Source organism: Neolamprologus brichardi, chromosome 5 (assembly GCF_056152115.1).
Source record: "Neolamprologus brichardi isolate AB-2024 chromosome 5, ASM5615211v1, whole genome shotgun sequence".
Taxonomy (NCBI): Eukaryota; Metazoa; Chordata; class Actinopteri; order Cichliformes; family Cichlidae; genus Neolamprologus; species Neolamprologus brichardi.
Genome location: NC_142108.1, coordinates 7,699,913 through 7,715,768, shown reverse-complemented (window position 1 = coordinate 7,715,768; position 15,856 = coordinate 7,699,913). Strand labels below are relative to the sequence as shown.

General features: G+C 42.0%; 1 protein-coding gene across 2 annotated transcripts in view; it reads right to left on the bottom strand.

The window, feature by feature from the left end:
- Nucleotides 1-13,472: 13,472 nt before the first annotated feature.
- Nucleotides 13,473-15,856, bottom strand: part of tafa4b (TAFA chemokine like family member 4b) — a 36,581-nt gene continuing 34,197 nt past the window's right edge. For both annotated transcript variants that reach the window (XM_006784618.3, XM_087841273.1), the window contains exon 6: nt 13,473-14,467. In XM_006784618.3, coding sequence (XP_006784681.1) covers nt 14,456-14,467 — 12 coding nt within the window. In that variant the 3' untranslated portion in view covers nt 13,473-14,455. The remainder of the gene's footprint in view (nt 14,468-15,856) is intronic.

The window sequence follows — 15,856 nt, the reverse complement described above, 5'->3', positions numbered from 1 at the left end:
CAGTTTATTTGCATGCAGATATTAAAGGGAATACTTCCAAGGCACAATCAGGGAGTTTTGTGTTTGCACCTTTTTCATCACCTAGGCACAAACATTAAAATCTAAGCAATCAATGATCTGTTTACTAAGGACTCAATATAAACCTCCTCTGCAGGAGCCCATTGACATTTGCTTGTTCTCTCCCACAAAACCTGAAAAAAGTCTGAGCTGTATAAACTGTGATCCATATTTCTCCGCTGAAAAAGCAACAACTAGGATAGCTTACCTGGAGTCAAGGACGACCTTGTCCACCCACGGCCTTGATTGGCGTGTCTGGCGTCTGCCTTCAGCACTGATGTCCCTCCAACATGTTGTACTAATGAACACTTCCCTCAGCCTGGCAGGGACCTCAGCGATAGAACGGATGTGTAGGATCACTGACGAACATAGAGTTCTTATTTCAGTCTTTTCCGTCCTCGCTGCCCCAAAGAAATCCGTGAACTGTGAACATAATTGGGCAGTCTTGCTTCTTTCAACAAACCTTAAACATCTTGCTTGTCTTAGCCCTTAGGATCATTGGGTATGTTTTGCTAAGGCTAGCTTTGTTTATTGAAGTGTTTGCTGCAGTGTTTACTGGTAGCCTTGGGTAAATCTTATGAATTCCATCGGTTTTGCAAAAAAAAATGTTTTAACTCGGCGCTTAATGAAACACATACAGCACACAGAGAGCTGAATCAAAGGTAAGAGAAGACACTCATGTATTCATTAATATTTCAATCCATGTTAGCGCAGATTAATGTTGAGTGCTTATGTCACTCATCACTTACATGAAATGCTAATAGATTCGTTGGTATTTCTTACTGACAGCCATGCATTTCAGACTCTTTTAGATTCTTCAGAATATATTCTGATGTTAGACGTCTGCATTGGCAAACTCTATTGTTCTGCTCTTATTTCTGTAGCTCCGTCATCTCTCGTTACAGAATGGCTGATTGTATCAACTAAGTAATAAGCTATTAGCTGATGAGTGTGTTCGCGGCGCTCCTTTTGTTACAGTAAGTGTATTAATTATTGCAAATGTAATTATCAGAACATTATTCCCCTGTAATTAGGCTGTCAGTGATGAATTTTAAGAACTTTGCCCCAATCCGAACCTAATTGATTCCCGTGTCTCTCTATAACCCCCTTAACTGAAAATTTTGCAATTGCCACGGCAACAAACAGTCGCTGTATCCCATCTGTTCAGCGACAACAGCCATTTGGTTATGAGCTCAGCTCTCACATTCAGTGACCCAGAAATCTTGCCAGGCAACAACAGTGTGATAGAGAGCTTTGTTTGAGCTGGCCTCACAGCTTACCATCCTCACCTAGGAAGTTAATGCAGGATGCTCTTACTCACTCAAAGCACGCATAAACAGCAATGTCAGGAATATCGCTCTATTTTAGATTATGAAGGGTTCCTTTAAGTAATCACCATTGGTTTGCACTAATCTGCTGTGTAATTTCTCTAAAAGATTCTCACTTGGATTCTATGACTTTATAAATGGAGGTGAGCAGTGATGCAGATTTTTACAGTCTGCTACATACTCTCGTTCTTTAACTGGCTGTTTGCATGTTTCTATGAGTAGAGCCTCTCTGGATGAGCATAGTTCTTGTTAATGAGTCTGGCTGTGGCCAGTTAGGGAAATGAAGCAGATGCTTAATTTTCTCTTTCTCCTCTCCTCTGTGAATTGGCTGACTTTGGGATATTACACCCAAATTAGCACTCTGAAGTGACAGTTTTTTTCCCTCTCTCTTTAGCACAGTGTCAAGTGTGAATCGGAGCCGCTACAAAATCTCCTCTTACCCAGAAGCACCCTTTTACACAAACACATACACATGACTTTGTGTCTGAGGTGTGATTTATTTATGCACAAACTGCTACCTGTGTGTATAGAGTGAGTGTGAAGCAATAGTGTTCCTAAAGGGCCATGGCTCAGATATCCTTGTCATGTAACACCTAAAGACAGTCAAAGGTCAGGTAGTGAAGGAACAGAAGGGCCACAGATGGAGCTGCACCGTCTGGCCCTGCTCCGCCCCAGCGCTGTCATATCACCCCACACCTAGCTCCAACCATCCCTCGATCTCCCTCCCAGGGGGGGCTAGACGAGTGTATTCACCACACACAAGGACACGCAGGACCATACACAGAAACACACACACTGAGCGGATTAGTAAGTGGGGACATTTATTTGACTCTGATTCCAAGGAGTTTAAGTGCAGGTCTTCTAAGTGTGTCCATGGTGACCCCCTAGGCAGGATAGAGAGCAAGGAGAGAGAGCAGGTGGTTAGGAGTCTCGATAGCACGGCATCTCTCTCTCTTTCATAATGTCAAGCCTCTGGCTTTATGCCAGAGTTAAATGCATGGTCCTTTTCCACACCTGTCTAGGGACATTTCCCTGTGACCAACAGAAGGATTATTTTTAGAATGATTTGACCAACAACTTATGGAGCTGTGCCATCAACTAGTGATGAGTCCTCAGAATAAATATGTCAGGCATCAGCAAGAGATGTGTAAGATTAGTCAGTATGTTTCCTGTAGTTTGAATGTTTGAATATTTCCAGACTAATTTGTTAGCTGTCAAAATGGGGGCTACTCCAAGCAGCTCTGAGAACATGCCTCTCATGTGCACAAGGTCCAGGGTGTAAAAGTACGATACATTAGTGATGGCTGACTAACTGAAATGGGGCATGTCCCACACTGTCTTTTTCATGTGTAGTCTGGACTTACATACGTCAAGTGCATTTATCATTAGCAGAGGGCTTAAGCTGTAAACATCATTACCAAGTCTAATTACATCTGGGTCCAAGGTCTCACTGCAGACAGACACAGGCACAAGGGCGCACTAACAAACACATACACAGAGTTATCCAGTGCAAGAAATGGGGAAGGAAAAGATAGTGAGAAGGGTAGCGTGAGCGCTGACTACACAAGAATAATGGCTAAAAAGTAAAGTCTATTTTTTAAAAATGTTTTAAACGATCTTAAAAGTAACAGTGGGACTGCAAAAGAATATCTTTTGCTTGCGGTACTTAATCGTATAGTAAAAAAGTAGAGTTGTAGCAAGTAAGACATTGGAGTTCAGCAATATGAAGACGGTTAGTGTAACTGCTGAACACCTCAGCATGATGCACCCAGTGGCAGCGCTGAATCTCTTGGCAGTAGCTGTGATCTACAGTACAAGCAGGTAACTCCAACACGACTGCCGACGGGGCTGATGGGACTGCACTGTATTATACCTCGGACTTCATCAGAGTGGAAGGTCTCAATAATGATCTGATGCACTGCAATCAGCTGCACTGTGCCCTGATTAGCGCTGACAGCTTGATGACAAGGGTGCGGTGACAGAAAAAGATGTGTTGAGAGATGTGTGAAAGGAAGACAGGGGAAAAGTGTGCAGATATACGCTGAGAGTGACGAGAAAGCGAGAAGAAGAGCAGAAAAATCTGTGTAACAAGTTAGATGGATTGGTCCTATAACAAAGTCTAACAAGGGAAAATCTTACTTGGAAAAAAAAAGTGTGGGGAAGGGTGATTGGGAGAGAAGTTTAAATAGCCTGGAAACATCCATTAAAGCAGAAAACATAATCAATGTGCCCTTTTAAAGAGCCAGCTAGCAAACATGGAGACATTCCTCAGTGCTTGATAATGCCACCAGAATTATTTCCCCCTTCCATCTCCTTCTTTTTTTTAGCCCCACTCCTCCTTTTCCCATCTTATACGCCCTTGCAATGACAATATGTCATGCAATGGATATAATTGCAATAATGCAATTTGGTTTGGAGGCGGATTGAGAGAATAATTGGACTCAACCCCAACGAAGTGACAGGCTAATGATTTAGCATGGCCACTGGCTATTGTGAGAAGCGAGCGCTTTCAAAGCTACTGAGCTAATTTCCTCTGATGATGGTCTTAGCGCGTTGTCTTTGTTTCGGCACTGAGGAGTGCATGGCCATGAGGCGGACAGTTAGATGATGTAACCCACCCACCCAATGCCAAACAAACACATGTCTCTTGTCTCGGAGAAGCCACCCACTGTTCTCAGTTACTTCATGCATAAAAGGCGGCCTTACTTGAACTAAAGATAAAGCAAATAAAAAGTAAATAAAAAGCAAAGGTCCTTATTTTTATACCTTCCCCATGATATATGAACTTCACAGGAAAGCTAAGACCGTTGCCAAGAGGAGGGGAAGCATTAGCATAGCCATAATAGCTAATTGCATAGAGTTTCAGGAAGAATTCAAGACCAAGGACTTCAAATTACCGCAGCAATCGCAGCCATCCGAGTATGAAGACAAATGTGAATATGTTAGGACTTTGATGTATGAATTATTCTAACGTTGTAGCGCACAACATTGGAGTGCAATATTCTGATGGATTCTGATAAAAGCAGGCAATATACAGTCAAAGCAGCTGATGGTACAGCTGCGTTCAAAGACAAATTTGCATTTGAAGAGTGAGTGCCCATTACTTACACAACAATAACAAGGCAGCAGCACATTTACAAGTGACCGGTGTTGTGAAATGCCACATCTTGATACCTATTCTGTTTGATGAGACAAGAATAAGACTTCAAGACATTTTCTCTTGCTGCTGCAAAGTAGAGCTCGAGCGAAACAACCACAGATAAGCTTGTTTCTCAGTCTGCGGACATGCTGTGAATGTGAAGTGTGCAAAGTCAAAAGAGGCTGTGTGTGGCTTGTGTGTGCTTCTCGTCTGCGTTCGTTGCTGCACATTTGCGTTGTGCATGCCTGTGTGTTTGTGCTCGCTGGCAGACTAAGAGCAGGGCTTGAAACCAAGCTGGTGAATTTATTTATATCAGCTCTTTTTATGAGCTCCGCAGCTGGTGAAATGTAGGGGTTACCACAGTATGTGGTGCGTGTATTTTTGATTTGGTGTGTGTAAAATCGAATTATTGGGATTTTCATCTAGGTTAACTCTCCCACACTTATATTAGTAGTGTTTGGGTTTTCTTTTTTCATATTTTGTGCATTCCCTCTACCTCTTCACTGGCGCTGTTGGATCTGGTTGTCCCATTTGTTTCCCTCTCACTTTTGTAAATCGTCCCGCATCCCTCTCATTCTATCATTTCTTTCTATTCTTTCACTCTCACTCTTGCTCATTGCAGCCATCTGCTCTTTTGTTTGTTTCTGGCTATGCTGTTGTCAGGCACTGGCATGAGGGCCTACCCACTATTTCATACAGAAAAGCTTTACAAAAAGACAGAGGTGGACAAGAAAAACTATACCTGGCAAGCGCAGAGGTGGGGTCTAAGGGAAAGAGAGAAGCATTTATACAGGTTGGCACCAGGAAAGCCTTTCACTTTCTCCCCTTCTCACTCCCTCTCAGCCAGAATCAATGCTCCAAAATCCCCCAAAGCCAGATCCTCTTACATGCTATCAATTATTCAACCTGCCTCTTTTGTACAACCACTCCTGTTTACAAGGACTGCCTGGCCAATTGTAAATGTTTGCGTGCCCGCTGAGCCCCCATCACCTCCCAGCCACACACGTTGATTACACAGTGATTTAGCTCTATTCTGCCATCCCCCACCACTTCCACACCACTCACATCTGCTCCGACAGGGCATCTGTCAGGCTGGCACAGAGGCAGCCGGAGCGGCAGAAAGCCCTGAGCTATGAGGGTGAACAGGGTAGAGCGCGATGAGAGACGCCAATCACGGCTTGTGGAGCTTGTCATCTGGGCTGAGGTCTGGCTGAGGGCACAGCATCTGGCTGCCAGTCCCAGCAGATGCGCAGCTACGCTCAGAAGACTCTGAAAATATATGTCTAAAAATCATTCTGCAGAGCACCAGGATAGCTGGTGGACAGAAAGCACCAGCATTGTTTCTCAGTGCAATTTATTATACGAAAAGAAAAAAAGAAAAAAGCGCCACCTCTTCTAGCAAGCTTGCAGCTCCTATATGTCAATGAATTTTCTCACAGTTTTTTTTCTGTACACACATAACATGATAAAGTGGTGTCTACTTCTACACCACAGCGTAAAATCTGAGCACCTATTGTTTTCAGTTATTTCTCACCTGCACACTTAACTTAGAGCTAACTTCATAATACAGGTAAGCAAATTCCAAAGCAGGCTGCAATTATATTGTTTTTGTTACTGGTTTTTTTTTTTTTTTTAATCTACTACTCGTGTCTGGGCAAATCAAAAGATTTTTATTTAACATTTCATTATTATTGCGATGGCATCAGCCACTCATGGGGAAAAAAATCAGTCCATATCTTATATCTCATTAGTTTGGTTTGCATTTATTTCAATAATGTTATTCATTAATGTCTTAAATAAACCTAACAGTGATATCATGAAGTGCGCACATATTAGCATTGTGTGGTTTTTTAAAAATGTGTTCTGTTGTACTAATTTTCTATCTTTCCTGGTTTGGGGAGGTGGCTGTTTCCTGTCTGGGTGAAAAGGCGTGGCCAAGAGCTGAGCACTTTGACAATACAAGCCTGCTCAGCAGGACCAACCAAGTGCATTTCGGGTGTTTTAGGTTTACTTATGTTATTTTGTGCCTCTTGTGTCTTTGTGTTTAGGTCAGTTTGTGAGTTAAGTTGTGTTTAGTTTGTTTGGTTGAGTTTCTGGAAGTTACTTTTTGAGTAGCGTTGTGTTTACAGGGCTCTAGAGTGCGACCAATTTGGTTGCAAATGGGACCTATTTTTTCAGTGGTGCGACTAAAAATAAATATTTGGTCGCACCAACTGTTCGGGTAACAAAAAAAAAATCTCTGCAACTCTCCATGTGGTCACTTATTGCCCACCAGTCTACCGTTGTTTACAGCGCTGTTTTGTTTTTTTTTTCTTTGTTCACTTAAATGACCTCGGACAAGAAAGCCTTTAAACTTCTTAAAATTATGCAAAATTGCAGAATATTGCAGAATATTTTTAAGGTTATCTGCTATAAAAAGCCAGACCAGGAAAATCTCCTTCATGTTTTTCTGTGTTTTATTCTCAGTTACTTTCACACAAAGGCATGTGCTGTGATGTTCACAATTCTGATGAAGTCTCACATGTATCAGTACTGATAAATGATCAGAATTATAATATTTCTGACTGTCTGAGGCTAAATTGAATCAAATCAGGACTTTGAGAACCAGAATCGAATGGATTATAGAAATCAGTGATGATACCCAGCCCTAGTGAGCAGCCTAGGCCTGAGAGAAGTGGATGTAGCTGTGGGTAATAAGAAAAGATGAAAAGAACTATTGATAACTTTTTTGTTAAGTTAAGGCCTGATCCGTCTGAAATTCATAGCCAGTGTTCTGACACAGTGCCATCAATCTTTGAACGCTGAAAAAGCAGCAGTGTATCCAGAAAACACATTATATGCTGCAATAAATGCACTGCCCAAGTGTCCCCTCTCCCCACTGCCTTTCAGCAACAGACAGCAGCAAACAAGTCGTCAGAGGAGGCCGAGATGATGATTAAGTTTAACATTTTCTACAATATTGACAAAGCACTTTAAGCACAAGTTTGTTAGTTAATAATTTAGAAATGAATATTGTCTGTATGGACTTCCCCCCCAAAGAAAGTGCACATTTAAAACTGCAGTGATAAGCGATGCGGTTAAAAAATTTGAGTGCGCCTAACTTTTGTGCCGGTACGCCTAAATTTTTTAAGTTAGGCGTACCGGTGCGCCCATGTCAAAAAGTTAGTCTAGAGCCCTGGTTTAGTTGACCTCTTTTATGGCCCCGCTAATTATATTTTGAACTTTCTTTTTTAGGGGGTTAAAATTTTTAAAAAGCCCATTTTTGAAGACATTTTTCCTGTGTTATCTATGCCTTTGCTGCTTGGGCCGTAACAATTTTTCGAGGTGATTTGTTTTATTAAAAGTGCGAGCTTTATGTTGAATGAGGTTTTCTTAATGCTCGGATGCTTCCCGTCTTATATCAGATTCTGTCTCCCCACCAGACCTTACAGCTAACAGTGAAATTCCTTCTTAAATAAGGTGAGTGTAACACCAGACTCATTTTAACGCTCTGTTGGAGCTGTACTTTCTAAAAGCTGACAATGGCTACACGAGAAGCATCGGCAAAGTGCTGCTTTAAGCCTAATCGAAAATATGACATGACAAGAGAAGACATCCACTATAGTTGACAATTTGGACACAAAACCATTGTTACATAATTCAATGATGCATAAAGTTGAATAAAGGAAAAACCCACTGTTTTACACATGGTTGTAGAGCAAAGAGTGGCTAGCTGGGGGATGAGCTTGACTCCACGTTACATGACAAGTACCACAGCATGGTAGAATTTCCAAGGTCTCTGCAAGGAATGACTTTAAAGTTGTAAAAATCAGCAGCGAGTCAGTGGAACTAATGGTTTTCTTTGTGTTTGATCCTCCCTTGTTCTGTCTCATCACTCTCTCCATACCCCACCTGCCAGGGAAATTTATGAGGATGCTGTTTCTCCACCCAACATGCCAGACAGGAGACATTTCTCAGGAAAACAAACCATTAATTTGGTAAATAAGGAAGGAGTATCACACTTGGATAATTAATTATGAATAATGCTTGCATATTTAGCTTTTGTTGTCATTGGTGCAAACACTCTAGCAGTAGTAGCCCATTTCTCTGCTTAACGTAAATGCTGGCTGTTTATCAGAGAGTTCAATGCATATTTATGTGCTGTCTAAATATGGACCCTCTGTTGTTATATGGTCTGGAGCTGGCAGTCATACAGTGTGACAGTAAAGTAAATGCAATATTCACAAAATAGATGTGGGCTTTAAATAGCACTGTTACCATACCATATTCCCCAACTAAGTGCATGGTCTCTCTATTGTTATATGCTCAGCTGAGAGAGCAAGCAGTGTTTTTACTGTCATGTGCATATCTGAGGAATTTTAAAGTGTCAGTAGGCAGAATTAAATCTGTCACTTCTACTGTATGTATGCACATCACGCCAGCAAATACAATGGAGTATTGTGCATCAGGACGCATATTGTTGAAGTCTGATATCTGCTGTGTACATTATCAGTGTTGCTTTGCATTCAGCTTCTCAATTTTTTGAATGTCATAGCATAAATGCAGAGAAAAACATATTGACTCAGATATGAGACAGGATGTAAACAGGACTGCAGCAAACACGTGTATAATATACATATATACAGAGTGCATATAGTAGGTATTCAGTATAAGTGCCAAAATGGTAATGGACAGTAAATATGTTAATAATAGCTCCTTAATCCTCCTGTGCACACACAAACACACAAACACCCACAGACTGCAGGGCCCCTCTTTATCAGTGCTGCTCGCACTGGCAACGACACATGCATTGCCAAGCCTGCCAGGCTACGGCCATGCTAATGTAACCCGTTAGTCTAACAAAGGCTCAGGTCAATGGAGCCTCCAGTGGCTAATTGCTTCAGAGAGATAAGTGAGTTTGACGACGCAGCAAGGGACGGCTCAGCGAAAGGAAGCAGCGAGGGAGAAGATGTTAATGTCTCCCCCCGTTCACTCCACCGTCAATATCGGCCAGTCGCAGGCCTGCCACAAAATGAATATTAAAGACGCTTTTGATTGTTTGTCCTCTTTTTTTCCCCTGGTTTCATAGAATTTTAATGGGCTATGTTAGGGTGTTTTGTCACATTTTCTATGCTGGGTAAGAGACTGGAGATAATGCAATTAATCCCCATACCATCACCTGACAGCCAACCAGCTGTGGTGGCCAATAAAAACCACGTGACGGCTATTGCTGTTGCACTATTCTAACATCCTGCCCCATCATTCAAAATGAAGGGAAATTACTACATTGTGCTCTCAAGTGAGCTCAGCGATAATAAAAGGCCTGAATGCAATTAGACGTGGTGTGAATAATATGGTTTTGGGCTAAAATGATTTGCTCTCTTGAAGGAAACACTTTGGCCCGGGTTGATTTGTTCCATCTGAAGTGACAGTGACGAGACCAGCGAGTGCCATCCAGCAACAATAAAACCAATCAGATCTTCTTCATCTGCTAATCTGCCTCTGACTTATATTAAATCAGTGTCACTTTCAGACAGCGAGGCTTTCCAGCCTCTTCCTCCTGCAACAGCGAACTCTTCTTTTCCTACAACCGAGTCAAGTTCACCTGCCTCTCACCGACTCACTTCATGATTACAGCTCTCACGCAAAATGAACCCATATTTGTCAGACGTGGCTGGAGACTAATGCAAATTGGACTTGACAAAGTATGATGAATAAGACAAAAGCTTTTCATCCATTTTATTCTCCCTCGTTAGATAATGATTGCACAAATTTTCAACAAGTGTGGCGATGGACTTTTTGGTGTTTGGTTTGATGACGTATGCATCCTCTCTGGAGCTGACCAACCAGACTTCACACATGAACAAAGAAATACTTAAAATTCTCCTCAGACTCTCCTCCACTTCTCAAAACACTACAGCTGTACCTCTTTATCTCTTGTAGGTATCTTGTCATTCTTCATTTTCCATTTTTACTCCAGCTATCTATCCTCTCATTAGTATGATATTCTGCAGTCTTTTCTTCCATGCTGCTTGTTTGCTTCTGAGGATCCTACCCTCTGGGTCCCACCAGTTTCTAACCCATGGAGATGAAAGCTTCCAGTCTCAACGGGGTGTTTGAGGTTAGACCCCCACTGATACACTAAGACACATCCCCTTCCAGTTAAAAACAAGATTATTTTTCACACTAGATAATGTGATGTAAGCACAGTTTATACATAGAATACATTTCTTTCATCATTTTTTAAAAGCTAGCTAGCAACAAAGGTTTTGGAAGCAGGGTTTAAGCTTTTTTTAAACACAAAGAATGGATAATGTATATAGCCTTGCATAGACATTGATGTCTGCTAAATTTGCATTCAGTGTAGCATCATTAAAGGTGAAAATGGTAATATAAATTCTTCCAAGATACCTCAAGGGTTCTTAGTGGGTTTTTTAGACTTACTTCTTATAAACTAGCACAAGTGGAGTGTTGTGCAGAGCAGTGTGTGGCTTCTCTGCTGCAGAGTTGGCTGTCCAGCACAGCAATAGTAAAAGTACATACGGTGCACTCTGCTGATTTTCTCGTTAAATACTGGTGACCTGGGATGGGGTTTGAATCTGTCCCTGGCAGCTCTTTTTTTGTCTTTCTAAACACAGTTGAAACTGAAGGTGGAGCTGGAGCGTCAAACCCCAGCCACCGGGGAGCGGCGCAAATAGTCCTCAAATATTGATTCTGCTGCAGAGAGCCATGTAGGACGAAGGGGAGCAAGGCGCCAGGCTCATCTACAGAACATGAATTCTCTGAGGGAGGGAAAGAGCGAGTGGGAAGGAGGGGCGAATGGGAAACAGATCCACCATATAGTTTGATGTTGCACAGATCTCAAGACCTTTCCATTACCTTGTGGTTGCTGTAATTAAGGCTCGTCACTTTCTCTGTGAATTCCAGCTTTCCCACGTCCGTGTGCGTATGCATGAAACGGAAAAAAGTTTAAAAAGAATGAGCTCATGTGGACGTAGGTGTTTTTGCTTGAGCGTGAATTTAAAGCGGTTACAGGATGCCATCATATTTCCCTCTCCAAAGGACCATTGTTGCTGATACGCCGCTCGTGGAAAGAGGGCAGTTTGGTGTGACTGGCCTAACTGCAGTGCTGCATCGTAAGCCTAAAAATATTCCATGTCAGTGTTCCCGAGAGAAGCCCAGTGCTATCCAGGCCTCTCAGTAATGAGAGAGTGGAGCTGCCTGCAACCGGTAGCCCTGCTGTCCCCAAGCTCCCTCTGGCTCAGAGCTCGGCATTGGAGCCGGAGAGTTAGCTGCTCAGCTCCCACAAATTTATCATAGCTCACAAGGCAGCATGTCTGAAAGCAGAGGCTCTCATTCACAGAGGAGCAGCCCCCACCAGGCTCACCCTTGGGCACACTAACCCAAGACATTCACAAATCAGAGAGGCAGAATGATGCAGTTTGAAAAACACTTTCTTTTGGTTGTGTGTCCACAAGAGGGGTGGGGTGGTGGTGGGGTTATGATTTGGAAAGCATCAGTGCAAAAAGCTGCAAACTACTCCGAACAGCTGAGAAATTAAGATACAGTGTGTGGGGTAGATTGCGTGAAAACTTTCATCTGTGCCATCATTTGTTTCAGAGACATTACAGTGGGAAAAAAGAGAGAAAGAGAGGGCACAAGAGAAGGAGAGAAAGATTCAAAGAAAGGGGGAGTGGAATGGGGGAGAATGGACAGAGATAATGGAGAGATTTATGATGTTTGTACAGGGCGCGATGCTACTGCACTCAGGTCTGTAATGATCGAGCCTTGTACAGAAAAAAAAAACATGTTTGCAAAATGTTGAACTGCCATTATCTGTGGCAATTATTTCAGTATGTCTCACCCAAGCTTTGATATGGAGGGTAATTCTGGAGAAAATCAATCCGGTCGTTAAGTGATGACGTGACGAATCCTACTTCCGGGCCTAAAGTTGTCTGCGTTTAATATGGCTTTTGTGTTGTTAACATGTTTAATGTTTTGTATTTTCTTCTATTTAAACTCAAAAAGCTCCTAAAACAGTCAGTGATCACTGTTGACCTCCCTCGGCTTTTATTACCGCTAATCATTTATTTAAGCTCAGTTTTTAAAACCTTAGGATGTAACTACAGCCCAGCCCATGCAGCAGTATATGAATGACTAACCTCGTATTGTGGATGGATTATCTCAGTTGTTCTCCTGGCTGAAGTTTGGTCCTTTTACAGCATCCTGCCATGCGATTACATTTGTTCCTGACCACCGAGAACACTCACGTTAACTTTTATCGAGTGGAAAAAAAGTTGTTGTTTATATTACGCTAACATAGCTGTGTCGCTAGCGGTCACGTAGCACATCTATTATATACCAGCTAGGCAAACTTCAGTAACCCTACAAACGTCACTGCTGTTTAGTTTTCTGTCTTCATTTATGTTGGAAGTGATAACAGAGCTGTACGTTTTAATTAAGTACGTTTCCAAAATCCCGCAGTCAGGACATGCTATATTGTATTTGGATAGAAGCTAGCGAGCTAACTTCCTGCTAACTTCTAACTCTGTTAAATGTCACAAATTCCATTTTCATGGATGCCTGGATGTTAAACTCAATTGTTACACCTGGTAGAGCAGAACACTGATCATTTTATTAAAGATGAAAGACTTTAGACAGTTTTTCAACTCTCAGTAATGCCATAGTGATCGTTTGATATATGGACCTGCAGCGGAGTTTAGGCCCAGACACGGCTAGTGACGTCAGACTTAACGACCGGATAGGCAACGTGCGTGCAAAAAAACTAACACGTCTAATAAAAAGAAGCTAAAAAGAAACCTCATCATGCGGTGGGTTTGTTTCTGTGGTGCTTTTAAAGATTAAGAACCAGAATATTTGGAAAACATTTTCAGCAAGGAAAAAAAAAGAAGGAAGAAAGAAATAACAACATTAGAACAGGTCACACTTGTTTGAGCATTTATGGTCCTCCTTTCAACAGTCAAAATAAGAGCTGTTGCAGTACCGAATAAAATAGATCAAAGATATATAACTCTGAAGGCTGAGCCTGGAAAATTTCTCTGGGCAAAAAAATGAGACAGATGAATCACACTTTAATAGTTCATATTGTACCAAGCTGTATGTAAGTGAAGCTCGACAGTCTGAGCCTTTTTTTTAAACAAATAACTACTCAGAATGAGTGAGGTGTGATATACATATTTATCTACTTCAAGTGTCAGACACTTTACAAAATGCTCACCTTCAGTTTCATGTGACATCCACAGCAAAAAGATGGGAGATATCTAGAAAAACAAAACATTCCCAAACGGCTTCGACTAGTGCAAATATCTTACATGAATTTTTAATATGTTGTTATGATCCTATTGCAATTCCTAATTAGAACTGCAAAATGACTCCCGCAAAACAGTCTTTGTGGTAGTGACTTGACCCACAAGAGCCGTTTAAATCTAATTTGCTATTTGCTAGTTATAAGCTGCTAACTCTCATGTACCCATCCAGACTGCCGCCAGTGTTTCCAGTATATGTTCAACAGGCCTGAACCGTGTCCAGCGACACTCTCAGCGCCGCCTCTAGTTCACATCTTATGCTCGTCCCAGAAAGCTTTGTTGAAATATATACTTTGAAATGTTTAATTGGAGTTTGAAATCAAACGTTTCTGATTAATCCAAACTGTTCATTATTGGAAAAAAGAGTCGCCTTATTGTCCACTGGTACCCTGATTGTAGTCCATTGGTCTCAACAACCAGCATATTACATATGCTGTACACGTGGCTCCATGTTGCCAAGTGAACATAGTTTGTGATGAGTTCGTTTAATCCCATTATTTTGTGATGGATATCTTGACAGCAGTCCTTTCCTTTTCCGCATCTTACAGTAAATACAATATGTGTGAGTCATCCATCCTTTCCACATGGAAAGCTTCATGTTTCCTCATGGCTCGGTGGCTCTCTTGCTATCGGGTGACCTAAAAAGAAAAAAAAAGAGAGAAAAGAGAAGAGAATCAGGGTCGCAGAGACATCTAATCACATGAAGTGCTTCACAGTGGCTGAACAAATGTTTCTATTTGAAAGAGACAATCGGATGTCAGGGGTGAATATTTAAAGTCAAACAATTTCCTTTCTATTTCAGCCTCTGTGTCCTTTTCATTGGACCAAAAGAGCTTGTTGGCAGTCTAGCCGGTGGTCTGATTGCAAGAACCAACAGTGTCTCAACTGGTTAAGCTGAATTTCACATGTCTTGGAGCTGCAATGGTTTGTTTACACTTGAACAGAGAGCTGAAGGAGTGTAATTGCAGATGTAAAGAACTTGTTTCCATCAGCAAACCCAGTCCGGTGTGTGTTTATGCTGTACAATGACCAGATATGTTCATGCATAAAATATTAATTCTGCTTGTTCCACTCCTGCAAATAAAACTACATTAAGTAAGAATGAAAATACAGATGTCATGGTGTGGTGTTTTTGCTGTTTCTTGTTAAATGATGATGCCTCAGTCAGGCAATCTATGCATCTTTCTACAACACACCTACGCCGTGTGGGAGTGAAAGAAAGATTGACATATACTGATCATCATGGTGAATAATATGCTGAGGTGGTACAAGGAGGTCAGAGGAAGAAAGAGAGACCCAATGTAAAGAACAAGGCTGTAGAGAAAGTAAGAGAGCGGGGCCGTGTGAGCAGTTGCCAAGGAATCGATGTCTCATTGCAACTATCTACAGTGACATCTGCCACCAAGTCTCCAAGTAACTGCTCGCCAGTCCCAAAGCACCTTGCAAATTCACAATTAATGTCCACTGATGCAGTTAGCTTAAAGGCCTCATCAGACAAGGTAGGAGGGACAAAACGGAGAGGAAGGAAGTGAAGAAGAAGAGAGACGGCAACGTGCAACAAAACAGGGATAATTGCACCTATCAGTCCCAGAGTTGGTGTTAGGCCCAGGGTCATTAATTCCACTGCCTGTGACTGAGCTCGGCAGTGCCTCTGTTCCTCAGTCTACCCCACTCACCAATTTAATTACGACTCTTAATTGTGAAGCCTCTGTGGAAGGCCCCAGCCATAATGCATTCTAATGAATGCGACAGATGTTGTTCTGTTATGCCATCTCTTGAGCAATTAGTCTTATGGCGCCTGCGCCGCTTTCCCATCCAACTGTTTCTCTTTTTATATTTCACCTGTAAATAAACACCTGCTCCATCCCACGGCACGCACTCTGGCGCATGCACACACACTGCCCGGTCGTCAGACCCACAAATTAACTTTCACACTTCAGCAGATTACAAAGGGCCATGAAGGGCCCTCATTTAAATCAATTTATCTCATATGAATAGCATCAGTTTACTCGACATCACATGGCGGT